At 36.8% G+C, this 17,234-nt stretch overlaps 1 protein-coding gene across 4 annotated transcripts in view; it reads right to left on the reverse strand.

Annotated features, from left to right (window-relative positions):
• BBS9 (Bardet-Biedl syndrome 9) overlaps positions 1-17,234 on the reverse strand; it is a 271,996-nt gene that overhangs the window by 101,308 nt on the left and 153,454 nt on the right. For 3 of the 4 annotated variants that reach the window (XM_052692633.1, XM_052692631.1, XM_052692632.1), the window contains one exon: positions 8,179-8,289. The exons of the other annotated variant lie outside the window; for it this stretch is intronic. In XM_052692633.1, coding sequence (XP_052548593.1) covers positions 8,179-8,289 — 111 coding nt within the window. The remainder of the gene's footprint in view (positions 1-8,178; positions 8,290-17,234) is intronic. 4 annotated transcript variants of the gene reach the window in all.

A 17,234-nucleotide genomic window follows, 5' to 3' on the forward strand; every position in this document is an offset into this window, starting at 1 on the left:
TTCTCACATTAATCTCTTAAGCTGTACTGCTCTATAGAAAAACAGACTCTGTGGAAAAGAAAACTTCCATAAATCTCTTCAACCCTTACCAGAAAAATAGGCTTTTTGTAGCCCACGGATTTTCTTTGCACCTTTTCTTGTGGAAACAATTAGCTTAGCAATTTTAAAGTATTAGGTAGGCCCAGCTGCAGGCTCCTGGAATCCATTTTAGATAACAATGTCTGCACAGAAATGACAAGAGCACAGTCTCACAGTACTACAGTAAGTGGGCAATGAGTAAGTGGACTTCTAATAAGGCTGTCTTGAAGGGGCTTTCGCTTCCCTGTAGCTGTTACAGATCTCAGCACTTCAAGCCAGATTTGTTTGTGATTCAAACACAGACTTGACTCTTCATTAGCTCAAGGACAAAACACTGCATCACAACTCAAATTTTAAAATGCTCAAGACTGACACAGACTGTCAGAACACAGTAACTCCTTCTGACTTGAGATGAATCCCACTAGTTGGTCCTTCAGTGATTTCCAAAAGCCATACTGTAATCAGACCTGCTCTAACTTCCTTTTTGTCATGCGAATAGAGTAGCCAAGTTTCAGACAATACTGGTTCAAAACTATGGCCATGGAGTGCTGAGAACAATACTGAATGATTCATTCAACTGACTGTTTTCAAAGCTCATTATAGGCACAAAATCCTAATCTAAAGAGCATGCACATTTTTCCAAAATAATATTTAGCCTAATTTATACATCTTCCTTCTACTTATTCTGATGTAACGTACTGTTAGGATTGATTTCTGTCCTGTTATACTGACTAACTTGAAAAAGTTAAATGCTTGGCTACATAACTTTAAAATACTTGCTATTATTGGCAAGAATACCAGTACCCAAATAACTACCAGTATAGTAAATTCAATAACTGCAATAATAGTAGTTAGGCAACCTGTACCTTAACAGTGTAGAAAGTTTACTGTGGTTATTAGTTCTATTCTTAAGTGCATACAATCTAAAGCAAATAGAAATTTTAATAGAACTACACTTTTTATGTTTTTTTACAGCATGTTTAGACAATCTCTAAAACAAAATCAAAGATGTCTCTGCTTATTTGTGTAGGTAAAAGATAATAATAAGAAAGGTATACAACAAAGATGGAAAAACTCAGTGGCTGGTTGGCAACAATTTACAACCCAAAGCTCTTGAACTCCAATCCGTATGTTTAAGAAAATGTCTTTTTATAATCAAATAAATGAAACTATCACAAAACTTTACCTTACATTACACCATTTTGTGATAAGTTACTCTGTAGGCTGCAGTTCCACACAGTTGTGTATTCATTTTGATCACGATTCACAAGAAAATATTAAGTGTGTACCTAAATTTAAATAAGTCATTAGACACCTTAAATAAAAATGGTTTCTATTTTCTTTACTAAGAAGAATTGCTTACATAAGGTTGCAGTAACTAAGTATCTCTTGGGCTGGAATCCTGTAATGGCTCCTGAAATTACCTAGGCATATTAAGGGCAGTAACCTTTGATTAGAAAGCTGAAGTTGTAAAATCCTCTTAAACTGCACCCACCACATCAACATGGACACTATCATGCAATTCTGCAGACAAAGTAACATAAAATAACACGTAAAACACCATCAGTAAAGCTTGTAGGAAAAGATGTGCAACTGTTCAACGTCTGGGTGCAACTTTGGAGGATGTTTTCAAAATTCAGTTCAAAATATGATTTTACTAGAATTTATAACTGAAGTTTGCAATCATTTTTGTACAGCTGTCTGTGTATTTTATCTCAAGTAATAATCCAGTTTCTTCAAATTAGATAGCTAAATTCCATTACATTATATAATTATAAATGCTGGGATGTTTTGTTTTTGTCTTAGAGGCAATAAGTATTTAACTCTGAGACTAAATTTACTAAAGCTAATCATACAAGATGAGAATTTTGAAATGTAATATTCAAGTAATCTAAAAATTTACATGACACAAAAATACAAAGAATTTAACTAAAAACAGTGGTAGAACAGTAGCGAGTGCAAATGCTAAAGCTCTGGTCTGACTAATAGCTTCTCTGAAATATTTGTACTTAAGCAATAATGTAAACACCAGCCCATCATCTCTGTTTGTCTCTCAAAAAGACACAAAGGTTATTCTGAGTTGTTACAGTGAAGTCAGGCATGTATTTCCCTGAAATCTTTAAGATTCTCTTTCTTTAGATGGATCATTTATGAGATAGATTTACTGGCTTACGGTGAAAAAATTCTGCCAGGAAAATCAAGTCTTCCATGTTGTGAAAATTCCTACAGCCGCACGACACGAGACTTGACAAAACTGTCTCCCAGTGTTGTAAAACCCTGAGCAACTAAGTTAATTGTGAAGTGATCTGCACTATTGGTCCACCAAAAACAAATAAAGAAGCAAAGGCAAAGATGCATTTTTCAGCCCAACCATTCTCTGATTCACAGTAATTTTTCATCTTGTTTTCCAATAGTTTCTTGGAGGTACTCATGATATAATATGGCTCATAACTCCTTACTTATGAAAGAACAAACAGACCTTTTATATCTAAAATACTGAATAGGAATATAGGTTAAAAAATACAGCCTAGGTAATTCTTTCATTGTAGTTAGCATGCAGCAGTAGCATATGAAGAATTTAAAGTATTTTAAGCATACTTTAAGGGATACATCCTAATAAATACAGTTAAGCTTATTTCTTTTGACGTCATCTAACAGTTTAATTGTTCAGAGAAAAGTTATTTTAAAGGTATTCATTATATTCAATACAGAGAGTATCTAAAAGTTAGCATATACAAGAGCTTCTTTATAGCTATTTCCTACAAACCACATTTCCAGCTCACTTTGTCAGAAATATTTAAGAACTTCAGATTGGAGATCTTAAGAATTCTACTCAACAGTTACCTACTAGAACACACACACACACACAAATTTTCTTGAAACCAAACCACTCATTCTCTCAATTAGACTTCAACTCTAGTAAGAAAACCAAAACTTGAAAAGAAGAAAGTGGAAGACAACAGATAAAGTATAACAAACAGAAAGGAAGTCTATGGCATCTGCATGAGTCTACATTCCATGTATTTGTACTTGTGATTGCAAGAGAGGTCAGCATATCTGTATTGGAATTGTATCTGCGAGCTCATGGAAAAAGTAATGATGTTGCAACAGAGACTTCAAAGTGGGCTCAGAACTTCAAATCACATTCAAATTCTCTACCAGACTTCTGCAGTCCAAGATGAAACCTATGCTATTCTGTTCTCACTCAAACCAAAACATCAAGACCAATGTTCACACGAATGGATTTATCATGCTAAGGTTACCCTCCAAGTCTAATTCACGCAGACCCAGTGACTTGAGGGGGTAAGCAGGATGAGGAATTAATTTTTGTTCACTGGGATGGAGAATGTTCACAGAAGCATTTTTGTAGTCACTCAAAGCAAAAGTTCCTGGTAAGAAAGTACTTGCACAACTGCACTAGTTGCATTCATTTCCAAACATTATGAACTTCACCTTATGCTTTACTATGGAATCACAACATACTTGGATTAGGCGAAAAAAATTAGCATGAACTACTTCAGTTCTAAAAAAGAAAATACCATACAACCATTAATTCCTTCTCTAAAGATAATCTGATTGGCCTAGAATTGTTCTTTCTGCCCTTGCACAGACTTGCAGCATGACTATTAGACTTCATTTTCTGCTGTTCAAAGTAGTCATTCCAACTAAGGCTAAAGTTTCACTGACACATTTAGAAGCTCCATGGAAAGTCTTAATGTAATATTTTGCACTAGATAGCATTCAGGTGGCTGGATGCAACCCTATAGCATATGTCCTCATAGCACAGCACAGTCTTTCAGGTCTTAGTTTCTAGAGTTCTTTGCATAGTTCACACAACATATATAAGGTGGCAACCTCTTTCCTAAGTCTTGTTCATTTCAATTGTTCATGAAATTCAGAAGGTTTTTTTAAAATTCTCAGATGCATGCTATATAACGCACTGACTGCCACCCCCCTCTGTACATCAACACACATCTCAATGGCAAGAGATCAGCAAGATGAGATATTTATTAGCGACAATAGGCGAATTCAATGTAAACCAAATGGTATTTATTAAGAATTTTGGCAAGTTCAGCTGCCAGGGTTCCGTGCCATTCTATCACAGGTAGCTTGCTAGCTCTAATGGAGTTAGCCACTTCAAGGCCAACTGAAAAATTGTCCACGCAAGCAGTCATCGCAGCAGTAATACTGCAAATACATTGAAAGAGATCTCAGCCTGGTACTGAATTTGGGACTCCTCTTCTTGTTGACATTTCCTCTTGACATTTGTCCTCTGTGTTCCAACCTCCTCAACAGCACTTTTCTATTTAACTACAAGCTGGGAAGTTGCAGTACAGCTCCTCGGAGAGCATTCTTGTTACTTTCTCAATGAGGAACCTCAATATTGCCTGGTGAGACAATTTGCAATTCAAGCATTACATTTCTTTTCAGTAGATAAGACACGTTGTTCCGCTTTGCTTTTCTATTGCTACTGAAAACTGCTTCAGTTTTGTTGTAATCTAGCACAGTGTATCAGTGGGAGAAATCAGAGTTCATCCTTTTTTCTCATGATAAAATATAGGTGTTCCTACCGAGGCAGCTACACTACTCTTTTGCCCTACATTTTGTATAAGTGTTAATAGATTTTAACCTGTACAAAGTTGTGCTGCTAAGATTTGGTCCGGCACCAGATGGAGCGAGTACATAACTACACTTCCCACTAGTGTGAGATGGATGATAGTCTACCAGCTTGAGCAATGATGTTCTCCAGTGACCAAAAGAATTCATAGGAATACTCCAACTTGATGGACTCATTTTATTCCTTTGATTTACATCTTCATCTATGAACGCATATGTATTGCTAGAGAGATTTCTTTTCATATTTCCTACTCAGTAGTATCAAATCACAGAATCATAGAGATTGGAAAAGATCTTTAAGGTCATCTAGTCCAACTGTCCACCTACCAACAATATTGCCCACTAAACCACATCCCTAAGTACCACATTTACACATTTCTTGAATACCTCCAGGGACAGTGACTCCACCACTTCCCTGGGCAGCCCACTCCAATGCATGACCACTCTTTCTGAGAAGATTTTACTAATATCCAACCTGAACCTGCCCTAGCACAGCTTGAGGCCATTTCCTCTCAACTTATCGCTGATTACCTGGGAGAATAAGCCAACCTCCAGCTCTCTACAACCTCATTTCAGGTACCTGTAGAAAGTGATGAAGTCTCCCTTGAGCCTCCTCTTTTCCAGACTAAAGAATGCCATGTTCCACAGCCTTCTCCTTCTCTCAGCTTCAAGGCACCACAAGGGTCTGTGCGTCCACTCAGGAGACCTCCATCACCTGACAGCAAATACAGCCACACTGTCTCCACCACTGTGTCCAGGTTCACAAAAAGCATATCAGCTGAACTGACACAGCCCCATGAAGTGCATTAGGTAAGTACAGGAGCCTGGCCAGCATCAATTTTGCACTGCAATAGAACTACCCTTGTACAAATAATTAAATACCATCTACAAGAAGAAAACAAAACTTCTCAGCTTATAACCGCCTCCCTCAGAAAATGAAAGATCTACCAAGAAAAAGAATTTTTACTTTACTTTCTCTCCTTCTTTTTCTCTTATTGGTTGAGCATAGCTAAATGAAATGAAAAGTCATACATACAGAAGATAACAAATATCCTTTGAGGGCATAGAATATTCACCATGCTGCAGTCTCTGGTGCCTGAGCAAGAGCTCAGGCCAAAAATATCATGTATAGAAAAACACTGCAATACTGTGATTTCATGCCTAATGTTACCTTATGGTTTAAGTAGCTCCCTTGGCTCTTACACTTGTAGCAATTAGAATTTCCAGACAGCTCAGTGGCAAATATTCTAGGTTCCCTCTACATCGCAGCACTAACTGGCAGATGGCAGTCATTCTTACTGTGAATGAATTGAATTCATTGGTACAGCACAAGGCTGTAAACCTAAAGACTTGTTTAAAGCTTCCAAAATTTTCATTCTGCCTTTTACAGGAAGTTACAAAGCAACAACAGTCAGTTGTGTGATGGAAGTCTCTTTTTTTTTTCTGTAAATCACAGGCTAAGTTCTACAGTGGGATACACAGGTCAACATGCCACTGTTTCTGGAGTTCATTAATACATTTCTACCCTTTTCCCTTCATGATGCTTTATTAGCAATGAGGTTATTTCAGCACAGAATGCTATCTCCTGAAGAACACAGAAACAGTCTCTAAATTACTGCCTCACACGCTTGATCAGAAAAACTGGAGCATCAGACAAAGAAGAGGGAATGCCTGCCAAATGCGCCTGATTTTTTAGTGTAGCTGCCTCAAATCAGGATTTTATCAGGACTGCCTCCTATATAATGAAGTTGATACACTTCTCCATTACTAGGACAGTACTTAATATATGTGGCAAAGGTTAAGCAATGCGCATTTCAACTTAGACAGCTTCTTCTGACCTGAAATCCAGGTGGACTGCAAGTAATTAGCACTCTGGAGAAGTCAGAGTTCTAGGCCTTCATTGGATGTGTCAGCTTGTTTTAGTGACCAGATTCTGGAGTTTTAAGTTACTTTATGGAATATCAACTGAAAGTAATGCCTCCTATTTACTATCATGGCAATACAGCAAAGAGCACAATAATACTATTCCACAGAGTAAATTCTCAGCTACAAAATACTGTTTTTCAACACAGTCACCACCACTAGCTATGCATTTTTGCCAGCCATGAACAAAGAGCCTGTGTAGCGTGCATGTCAAAATCTGCACCACTGTCCCTATCTAGACCCACCATTGCTGTCACCACTGCTGAAATGCATCACCCACACAGTGCCCACATCCACTGACTGGTCTTCACAAATATTCAAGCAAGCATCAACGAATGTCAACGGGTACAAATTTTTTTCCACGTGGAGAAATTAATGGCATGCACTTGTTTCATAGACCCCGTTTAGTCCACCCCTCTACTGCCATCTTTCACACAGCAACAACATGTAACAGGTTATTGGTGGGTAGGTTCAATCTCTACTCCCATACCATCAAAATCTGGCTCTGGTTTTGTGGGCCAACATAATAAAACAGAAGGTGTCATTTTCAGAGCAGCCTTCATATGTTGCTGCAGAAGGCATCTTTCACCCGTTGCTCAGGTAAACTCTGCTATCACATTAAGCTCTGTGTTTCAGTTACATCCCTATCTTGCACTCACGTGCAAGAGTTAGCCAGGTAAACAAGAAGTTGGATGCACTACAAACAAATAGTTGTTTTCTGAAGATGCGTGGGGAAATTCCAGTAATCTGTTTCTGAATATTGATACGTACAACCTCTACATTTTTTCCTATTCTTGACTTCAACAGACACTTCTACTGAACATAACTGATTTGCAATTAACACTGAAATGCATTTAAAATCAAATATCACAGGGAAAATCAGGAAGATATACAGCAAGGGGAAAAAAGAGAAGGTACAACTTAGTAAACAGTATGGGAAATCGCTGTAGTCTAAGGCTGAGAGCTTAGCAGGCACTTTATTAAACTGCAATGCCTTACTTTACAGTTCTGCTCTTAAAATATGTTAACACTATATCACAGTTCCCGGCAGCATGAAGTCTTTCCAGAAAATGTGTCATCACCATATGCAGCATATTTTATAGCCATTATAATTTTATTATATCCAATAATATTTTTCTGAAATTCTAGGAAGTCTTCCCACAAAAGATAAGTAATGACTATGTTTTAATCAGCTGGCATAAAGTCTAACCACCATACTGCAGAAAAAAAAAAATCCTTTATTACACCAAAATGACCTCGGTTTCATTTTGCCTCTCTCAAAAAGGTTATGAACAAAATCATAAAGAATCTCAAGTAGTATGTGGCATAAAACTTCTCAACTGTGAAGCTATTTAACTCAAAGATTGATTTCTGCAATTCACTGACTCTTAATTGTAATTGAACAAATTCAGGATCCTATATGTTGCACTATTAAACAGAAAATTTGACAGTTATGCCAACAAATCCTGGAATATATGTCACTAGTTTTACGGATCCACAAACACGGAAAAGACAAGCTACTTATCTCTGAGCAAAACAAAGTAATTTCTCTTTTCTTACCAGGGTTGGATTTCTGCTTTGCAGTGTGCTTGTGATGGGAGAACACTGCTGTGGAGCCCGGTACAACTGCGCGTTCCTCTAAGTCAGACTCTGGGATTGTAGCACAGCCACCTAGGAGAAAAGGGAAGGACCTTCATGTGGTGTTTTTCATAATGAAACAAACTCACCAGTGCACACTTAAGGAAAAGAGGTGATAAATTAACTGACGTGAGATCCCAAGAACTGAAAGAACCTTAACTTTAAAAAGAAAAAAGAAAGTTCTGTGAGGTGAAAGAAAACCACTGCCATTGTTCAGAACGCTGCTTATGCCTTAATGACTTCTCTCTACCGCTTATGTTAGTTTAAAAAAACAGTTTGAACGGATTAAGCCTACAGATTACTTAAAACTGGTTCCACATAAAAGCTGGAAATAATATGGTTCACGTTAAAGATCAGACTATGGGGAGCTAGACCTGTAATACAAGTAATTTTATGTGAGTGAAATAACTTTACAAAGTCAACAAACCTTATAAAGATTGTTAGCTTGCCACAGAGAATTACATACCATGATATTTTTTTGGATGGGTTTTTTAAATAAAGTATTTTTAATTACCTCATGCTAGAGAGAGGAAAACAGGGACACTTCCACTGTATGATTACACTTCAGTGCCTTCCTCGTTAGTGATCTTAGGATGCAGGACATAATGGATTATTTGAATTTTGCAATATTGCTTTTCTTAGTAGTTCTTCAGAGAGCACAATGACTTTAAATGCTTATGTTTAAAATATGAAAAGGGGGACAATCTACTAGTAATAATACCTGAAGGCAGCTGTGGTAGCTTTCAATGGAGCAGAATAATGATTTTATATTTCCAAAAGGCTGTGATCAAGACTTTGAAGAACATATTGATGTTCCACAGCAAAAGCCACAGCCTTACAACAAATCCTTCGCTGATTCATTCTGCATGTTAAGCTTGTCACAATTGTGACCTTTTAAGATCTCACAGCAGGGAGGAGCATTTTGAAGTATTACTTTTTCAGCCCTGCTTGAATGCCACTTTTTCTCATGTGATTAATATTTCTATATTTTACCTTCAGCTATTCTGGGCAGTTCTTGTTGAAGCCCAAACCTCTGCCCAGCAGTTTCAAACTAACACCCAAACTAAAATCCAGTACAGTAGATGCTCTATCAATGATCCTAGACAAATGGTCACCTGCTTTCAAATTTAGCTCTTACTTAAATATTTTGTTGCTCCAGGACATACGTTTGCACCTCTTTCAAAGAACCACTACTAACAGGTGCACAAATGCATGTACCTATTTACTGCCTTCTGAAAGCACACATTTACAAACAGCGTATCACGGTTGTTCTCTCCTTAAATAAATACATAAATAAATAACCTAATAACCTAAGAAAACGACTGTGAAAAATAACACTGCACCCTCAAGAAGGAGAGGTGCAGCTACCCAAGTAGTTTCAGAAGCACTGGCAACACACAAAGTCCTGCAGAAATGTGTCTAGCTAGGGTAGAGCATGGCAGCTCCACTGAATACTGTGAAGGAACTCATTCCTACCTACTGAAGAACTGACACAGCATCCTTTATTGCCAAGGAAGACATAAGCTACTGTATTCCAGATACACCCTGACAGAAAGTGTAGGACACGTTATGGATTTGCATTTGAACTAGAGCAAGCCAATCTTTTCTGTTCGAAAGGACGGTTAGGTGTTAATGTATCAACAGTGTACATTACCCATGATAGCTTCAGCTATTTAGGGTTCCTGCTATGAAGCTAAAGGAGAAAATGGGAAAAGAGAAAAATGTTGCCGTGTTAAAATACCACAGCAGTGGGGCACAGCATAAAATATAAACCTATCTACATCCTAAATGAAAACGAACATCGGTAAATTAATACTTCTGTTCCCATTTGCAAATTATGACTAAACTGTAAACTCAGATTTGATTAAATTGAAAGTATTTAAGTATTTTTCATTCTCCAGATAAAATCTACCCCGTTAAACAGAAATCTGTAAACACGGGATACAAAATTAAGGTCTCTTCCACAAGGGAACTATTAAGAATGGCAAAACACATTTTAAAAGATTTTATAAAACTTTTAACATTATGAGTGAAAATTCATTCAGTTAGTTGGTGTCTATTGGATTTCTACATGGAAATAGACTTTTAAAGTCTCCTGAAGTCTGAAATTCTGTAACTTACATGGCCTTGAGAACTGACAACTTTTGATGCCAAAGTATTTCATTAGTCATCAACAGTGATAGTAACTGAACAAGAGTTGGAAAAGGTCTATTTGCCCTTAGGTATAACACTACTTAAATTTGTTAAAATTTCCTTGTCAACAGATACTATCAGAACGTACTAAAATTAAAAGCAAAATTCACCTTATCCATAGCTTTCATTTCTTGACAGAAAATAGTCGGGATTCAAACGTTACCAATCCACATATGATTTTACATATAAAGAAAAGTCCAAGCAGAGCACACAGAACAACAGTAACATCACAATTTTCAGTATTATGAGTAGTAATTATTTCATATTTCTACAAGGATACTGATAACTTTCATATATGATTTGTCTTATACACACCATTGCTTCAGAAATCTATTCATTGTGCTGAGGACAGTGTTCGAGGGGCCTGCACTTCATCCAGGATTCTTACTCCAATAATTATTTAAATGAAAGAAATAGGTGGTGACCTTTTGTGGCAATGAAGCTTACATGACCATGGTCACCATGCTACTGCTTTTGATGTCCTTCTCTTCCAATATTAGTTTATAACTGAAGGAACTAGTGGCATCTGCTGAACTATATCCCTCAGACTGTTTCCATACCCAAGGCTAGGTAAAATGACTGAACCCTCATTCACATCAACCTGCAGAAAAAAACAAACTAAGTTGTGTCTGCTTCTTCCAATGGAACTCATGGCAATTTCAATTTTCTTGATCCACTTGGCACAGGTACCCACCCTCATGATAAAAATGGATACACTTGACAACATGCTACGATTCTCCACAGGAAAAAGTGAGGACCATAATAAGGCAATTGTCATTCTAGAGAAATAAAATCAAGAGAAAGTATTAAAATTTCACTCAGATAGATAGGAAACTGTATGAAGTACAAATAGATCTTTGCTAGATTGCATCTAGCAAATATAATCTTTACACCACTGTAGACCAAAATTTAGCAAAAATACTCAGAAAGACAGGTACCAGTAGCTTGAAAAAAATCTTGCCCATGAGGACTCTAAGCTCTTTTGAACTACATTGTGCAGGGGTTCTACTGCAGTTATCTATCCTGCTTTCTTTGGTCAGAGGCCAACAAAATCTTTACTTCAAGTCAAAGAAATCAGTCTGAATTCTTGTATATCTTTGCATGCATTTCCAAAGGCAGCCACAGAATACCTATTTTAGCAAGCATTTTGATCTATCTGGAGTCCTAGAAGTCACAGCAGCAGAATTTTTCACGTTCATTGATAATTAAGTGAACGGTACAAAGTAGAAAAGTGAAATATTTAAGGAAAAGGTGGGGGGAAGCGAGAATAGTACATAAATCTACAGGCTGGAAATGATCCAAGTTAAGAAGCTCTCCAGATGTCAGTCTGTAAACAGTGCCTCATAATATGAATTTCCCCATTAATTGTTGGCAGGAATAACATCTAGAATACAATATTACATTTGACCCACTCTTTCCCTCTTTTCTGTGTAGCTAAATTCTTCTCTGACATAACAGATCTTTTATCAGTTGTGATAAATCCAAGAAGAAAGCTGTGGTCAGCAGAACTGTTTGATAAGGTACAACTTGCATAAAATTACTCCGAAGTGAATTATGAACTTTGTTCACCAAAGGAAATGAAACTTCTCTTGTTTATTTTCTCTACGTCTGTTTTTGTGACACGTTTGGTTCTTAAGTTGGAAAAAGACACCCACACCCAAAGGAAACATAAACATAATGCATACTGAAAAAAAAACCCAGTTTTCCTACAGGTTCCTATCATCATGTTTTTACACATTTTAATATGGCTCCAAAAGCTTAAAAACAGGAAAACAGAAGTAGTATACATCTAAAGAATGAAAAGGTACTTTGAGGGTAAGACCATTTGAGCTTCCTCTTTCTCTTCACAATCACAAACTAAACTATTCATAAAGTTTCCATTTTCCTCTGAAATTAACTCTTCCACAGGAGGCTACAGAAAGAAGAAAAAAATGCTTCAACAGTAAGAGATTCAAAATGCGAGCAGACAGCTCAGAAGCTCAGTCATTAGCAGGTCTTTCTTTTATGTGCAGGCCTTTGCAACAACAGAGATAATCTAAACACAAACATAAGTTCACAGAGATTCCAAAACTGCAAGTAAAATCAGACTCTGTTGATTCTCTTGAGGACGTGTACACTAAAAATGCAACCTAAAGCATTATAGATTCTTTGCTCTAAAAAACTAACAACATTTATTTCAGTCCTGTAAATTTAGTGGGGAGTGGGGATCTGCTCATCAGAAAGTAGTCATTTGGTTTAGGTAAACACTGCTGCAAGCTTTGTACCTAGGTAGTTGTACTGCTGCTTCCCAGAAGTAAGATAGAACAATACCATCTATAGAAGCAATAGTTACGTATTTGAGACTATAAGATCCAGGGAATATTCATTCACATGATTCAGTGAAATATACTCAATCTGGAAGGAGAAAAAGTAAAGAAATAGAAAGGAGAGGAAAGATTTTATTTTTTTTTTACATGTGTCTCACTGATAATGAATGCACAGTTGCACTTCACAGTGCAGAAACAACTCTGATTCAGTTCAAGCATTTGCTAGCAAAATGTAGACTCACTATTAAATCAGCTACAGATTTCAGGACAAAGCATTTAAATCCAATAGTGTGGCTACAATTGTTTAGTCACAAAACTCTATTGTTGCTCTTTGTGCCTGGGTTGACTTAACCAGCATCAATATAACGATGGAAAGTATTTCTGTCTTGCATTCCACCAAAGTAATAAATTAATGAAAAATCATAGTAACGGAGTATGCAATCCAAGGTCACCATAGATCACCAAATATATTTTCAATGACAGTACAGAGAAACACACTGGGCTGGTGTTCAGCTTTACCCTTGTTTTACTGAAATGTTTCTTAAAGACCTAGTTCATAAATTCTATCGTTTGTCTTGTAGTATGTTGCACTGGTGTTGCAATTGCTACTATCTGCATTAAGAGCTATGTAGAGATAACATGCAACAACCACGTGTGACTTCTTCTTGAGCTCATAGCGTGTTCTAATATCTTGAACACATCTGAATCCATAAAATCTTGACTAAGGAAGTTCAGGGTACTTCGAGGCAGTACCACCTTTTTACAGGAAAAATATGCTGTTTATAATCATCAGATTTGTCCTGGCCATTATTCCAGAATGAGGTTCAGTGCATGTGGTATGCAAGTAATATGAATGGCACTGGGAAAACACATTGCTAAGCACAGATCTAGCAGCTGTTTTCATTAAAAAAGCATTATTGGACATTCAGCCAAGAACACAATCAAAATTAACATTCAGTAGTACTCTTAATAGTACAGGTCTAAGAATGCAATAACACTAAACTGTATAAGGCCATTCAACGTATATCAAAGGTAATTTGTTACTCACTAGGAACAAAGGATGAATGATTCCAGTTGTGCTTCAGCCACATAAATCTGTTGTCTTCCAACTTCCTATTCACTTAATGAGCACAGACCAGCTGAAAAACATGCTGTATTCTGGTGTGTGCTGGGAGAGGTAGTTATCACTGAGCTGTGTAGCATTTGGAGGACTTTCATCTGCCTTCATGTAACAGCATAAAAAAATCACTTTACAACAGTAAGTTTTCAAGGGGGAGATCAACTCTTAACAAACACTGTAACAAAAAAAATAATCCTATTTTTAGGTTTCATGGTGCCTGACATAACACCTGGCATTTTGTTTTTGATTGGATTTTGTGGCCTCTTCCCTGCATTCAATGTACTGCTAACTGCAGCTTCCATTTAGTGTAACCGCACTGGTTTATTTCTTCAAAATGCTTAAATACTACAGCAGCAGAAGTCTTAGGACATACTGTCTTGCACACACTTTCAGGGACAACATTTTGCATTTACCTTTTTGGGAGCAAGAGTGTGAACGTGCGAGAGCTCTGTCATTATTGGCTTTGGCTTGGTTTGTCTGTTTTAAATACATACATAAATTTATTCTGTGTCACAAGAAAATGTGCATGCACATGTGGACTATATAAAGCATTTTATATCAAACATTTTGTTTTCATTGAGACTTCTATGGAGGTTTTATTTATTTCATTGTTTCAGTAATGCACAGTGGTGAGGAGGCTACTGGATATTTAAAATTGTGAGGGTTTTTTAAACTAACTTTCATTAAAAAAATTAAATAGGTTATGTTGCCTTTGATAAACACTTCCCCTATTTTCTTATTCTTAATGAGTATTCTAATTAATTTCTACTGCCAGTTCTGGTTTCTATCTGACAATACATTCCAAGAGAGCTCTGGAAAGCGAATGTTCACACAGCTGCTGAAACAGCTGGGAAGTCCAGAGCATGCTTGTAAGAGTGTTCACAACATTGTCTTTATGTAGTCACTGTCTTTTCTTCAGTGTATAGTGGGAGCAGAAAGACTAGAATTGACTGTTGCTATCTTGATACCAAACCCTTCTGGCACTCAGAAATCTAAAAGGTTCAGACAGATGCATTTATCCTATTCTCATTTGAAACACTGCTATATTTCCGAAGCACACAGAGGACATTCTCCAAAGGGAAGATGTATGCAGACACACAGATGCTGTACAGTTGCATGTATGTATATAAGCACACACAAATTTTGATCTTACTACTGAAGAAAGAGTGTGGTCTCGTTCCCTGGAGGCAGAAGTTGAAAAAACAGCAAATCATGGAATCACAGAATTGCTCAGGTTGGGAAAAACCTTAAAGATCATCAAGTTCAACTGCAATCTGTTTGTGGCTTTACACTTTGCTTGCATTTTCATAACTTAGGAATGTTTTCATGTGTCCTGTGATACAACCATACCACAAGATTTTCAAGGTGAGTATTCTATGACTGCTTTGGAGGAACGAACAAGGACAAGAATACAGAAACAAAAACTACTGATAAGAGATAAGATATCATACATACCGTGGATGACAGAAGACAACTGAATAGTAATTGGGAATCAACTGGCACAGTTAAAGCAATAAGGTAATTCTTCACAGCAGCAATGTGGTGTACTAGTTTGCAGCACTGGTCAATTTAGAAACGTATTAAAAACAGTTTAACAGACAAAACATCAAACTAAGCCACAGTCCAGAAGGATAAGATTGCAATACCAATTGCAAGTGCTCTGATATTAGGAGAAGAATTGATATTATCAAAAACAGCGATGTCATAGAAATGAAAGAAGATACAATAGCTGCTGAAGTAGTCACAGGATGGCAAGAGAAAGAAAAAATGGTTCCAGTGTAACAACCATGAAAAAGATGAATGCATTGCTGAAATCCACCTGTGAATGTTCCAAAAAACGCTCAAGAAAGTAGTTATATTGAACAAGGCACCAGCGAGACATCTGTGTTCAATTCTTGTTGCCATGCTCATCATAGATTAAATAAACCTGGAAAAATCCAGTTGAAAGTTACTAAGATAAAATAGGAATAATCTAACTTATGGAAATACAAAGCAGAGGACCAACCTTGCTTAGCTAAGAGGATTAAAATGGAATGGAATGATTTTTACCAACAGAAATTAGGACAGCAATCCTTAGTGCCTGGTGAAATAAAAGACGCTCTAGGAACAAGAAATAAAAAATCAGAAATTAATTATGACCTTTTAGTCTGACAACAGAGTGAGCAAAGGTTCTGAACAGCCCCCGAACATGAACTGCGAGGTGATAAACTGCATTTACAAATGGCCTTAAATTACCCTTTTCTAACACAGAGATGGAGCTTGTGAACTGGGACATTTTCTTCTGTCCTCCCTAACTCCATGATATTGAAGATACAAAGAACACAGGATGAAACAGAATACAGACTACTAATTGATAAATCCATAACTATCCTATTATCTAATCTGTGACTAGTTATCTGATCATGAGAATATCAATGAATAGGCATTATCAATTTATCTACTAATATTTGACTACAGAATTCAAAATGAATATGACGCGCTGTGAACAAAGTAGGCTGTTTGCCTTCTTCATTCAGTTTTATAGAGTAAACTGTCAGTTCACACTGGAAAATAAAAACTGCAATGATTCTGGGAACAAAATTATCATTGAAAAATATTTAATTAAAAAAAACCAACAGTGATACTGCAAGACACCTGAAAATTCTAGTTCTGGCAAGTTTGATTCCCAAAAGTATTTGGTGAGTAAACTTGTGAATTTATATTTGGAGAGATGTCTGACTACAAAACACCAAAATTCAGGTTGCAAAATTAAATATAAGTAATCGATGGGTTGTATTTTTGTTTTTTTGGTTTTTTTGGTTTTTTTTATAATAATAAGTTAGTCTCTGTTATTCTGCATCTCCAGATACTGCTTAGAAATAAGCAGCACGTTAATGAAAAAAACTATGAATACAAGCATTTGCCTTTAATACTACTTGAAATAAACCCTACAAACATTTATCATGCCAAGTTAAACAGCATACAGAGCCTTTGAGCACTTCTGAAGAAGCCTAGAAAATCAGAGCACTGAAAAGAGAAAAATAGCATTCTCCTTTTTACAATGCAAAAGTTTCCTTCCACAGTAGAAACCAGCAAATCATAGAATTGTATTATTTGGAAGGGACCTTTAAAGATCATCCAGTTCAACTCCCCTGCAATCAACAGAAACACCTACAGCCAGCTCAGGTTGCTCAGAGCCCCATCTAGCCCTGGAATGTCTCCAGAGACAGAGGCACCCACCACCTCTCTGGCAACCTGTTCCAGTGCTTCACCAACCTTACCATTAAAAAAAAAAACTTATATCCAAATCTCCCCTCTTCTAGCTTGAACTGGAAAAGCTTGCTTTTCTGTTGGATATAGCAGAGACAGCACATTGTTTT

The sequence above is a fragment of the Tympanuchus pallidicinctus genome, unplaced genomic scaffold (assembly GCF_026119805.1).
Source record: "Tympanuchus pallidicinctus isolate F22 unplaced genomic scaffold, pur_lepc_1.0 scaffold3, whole genome shotgun sequence".
Classification (NCBI taxonomy): domain Eukaryota; kingdom Metazoa; phylum Chordata; class Aves; order Galliformes; family Phasianidae; genus Tympanuchus; species Tympanuchus pallidicinctus.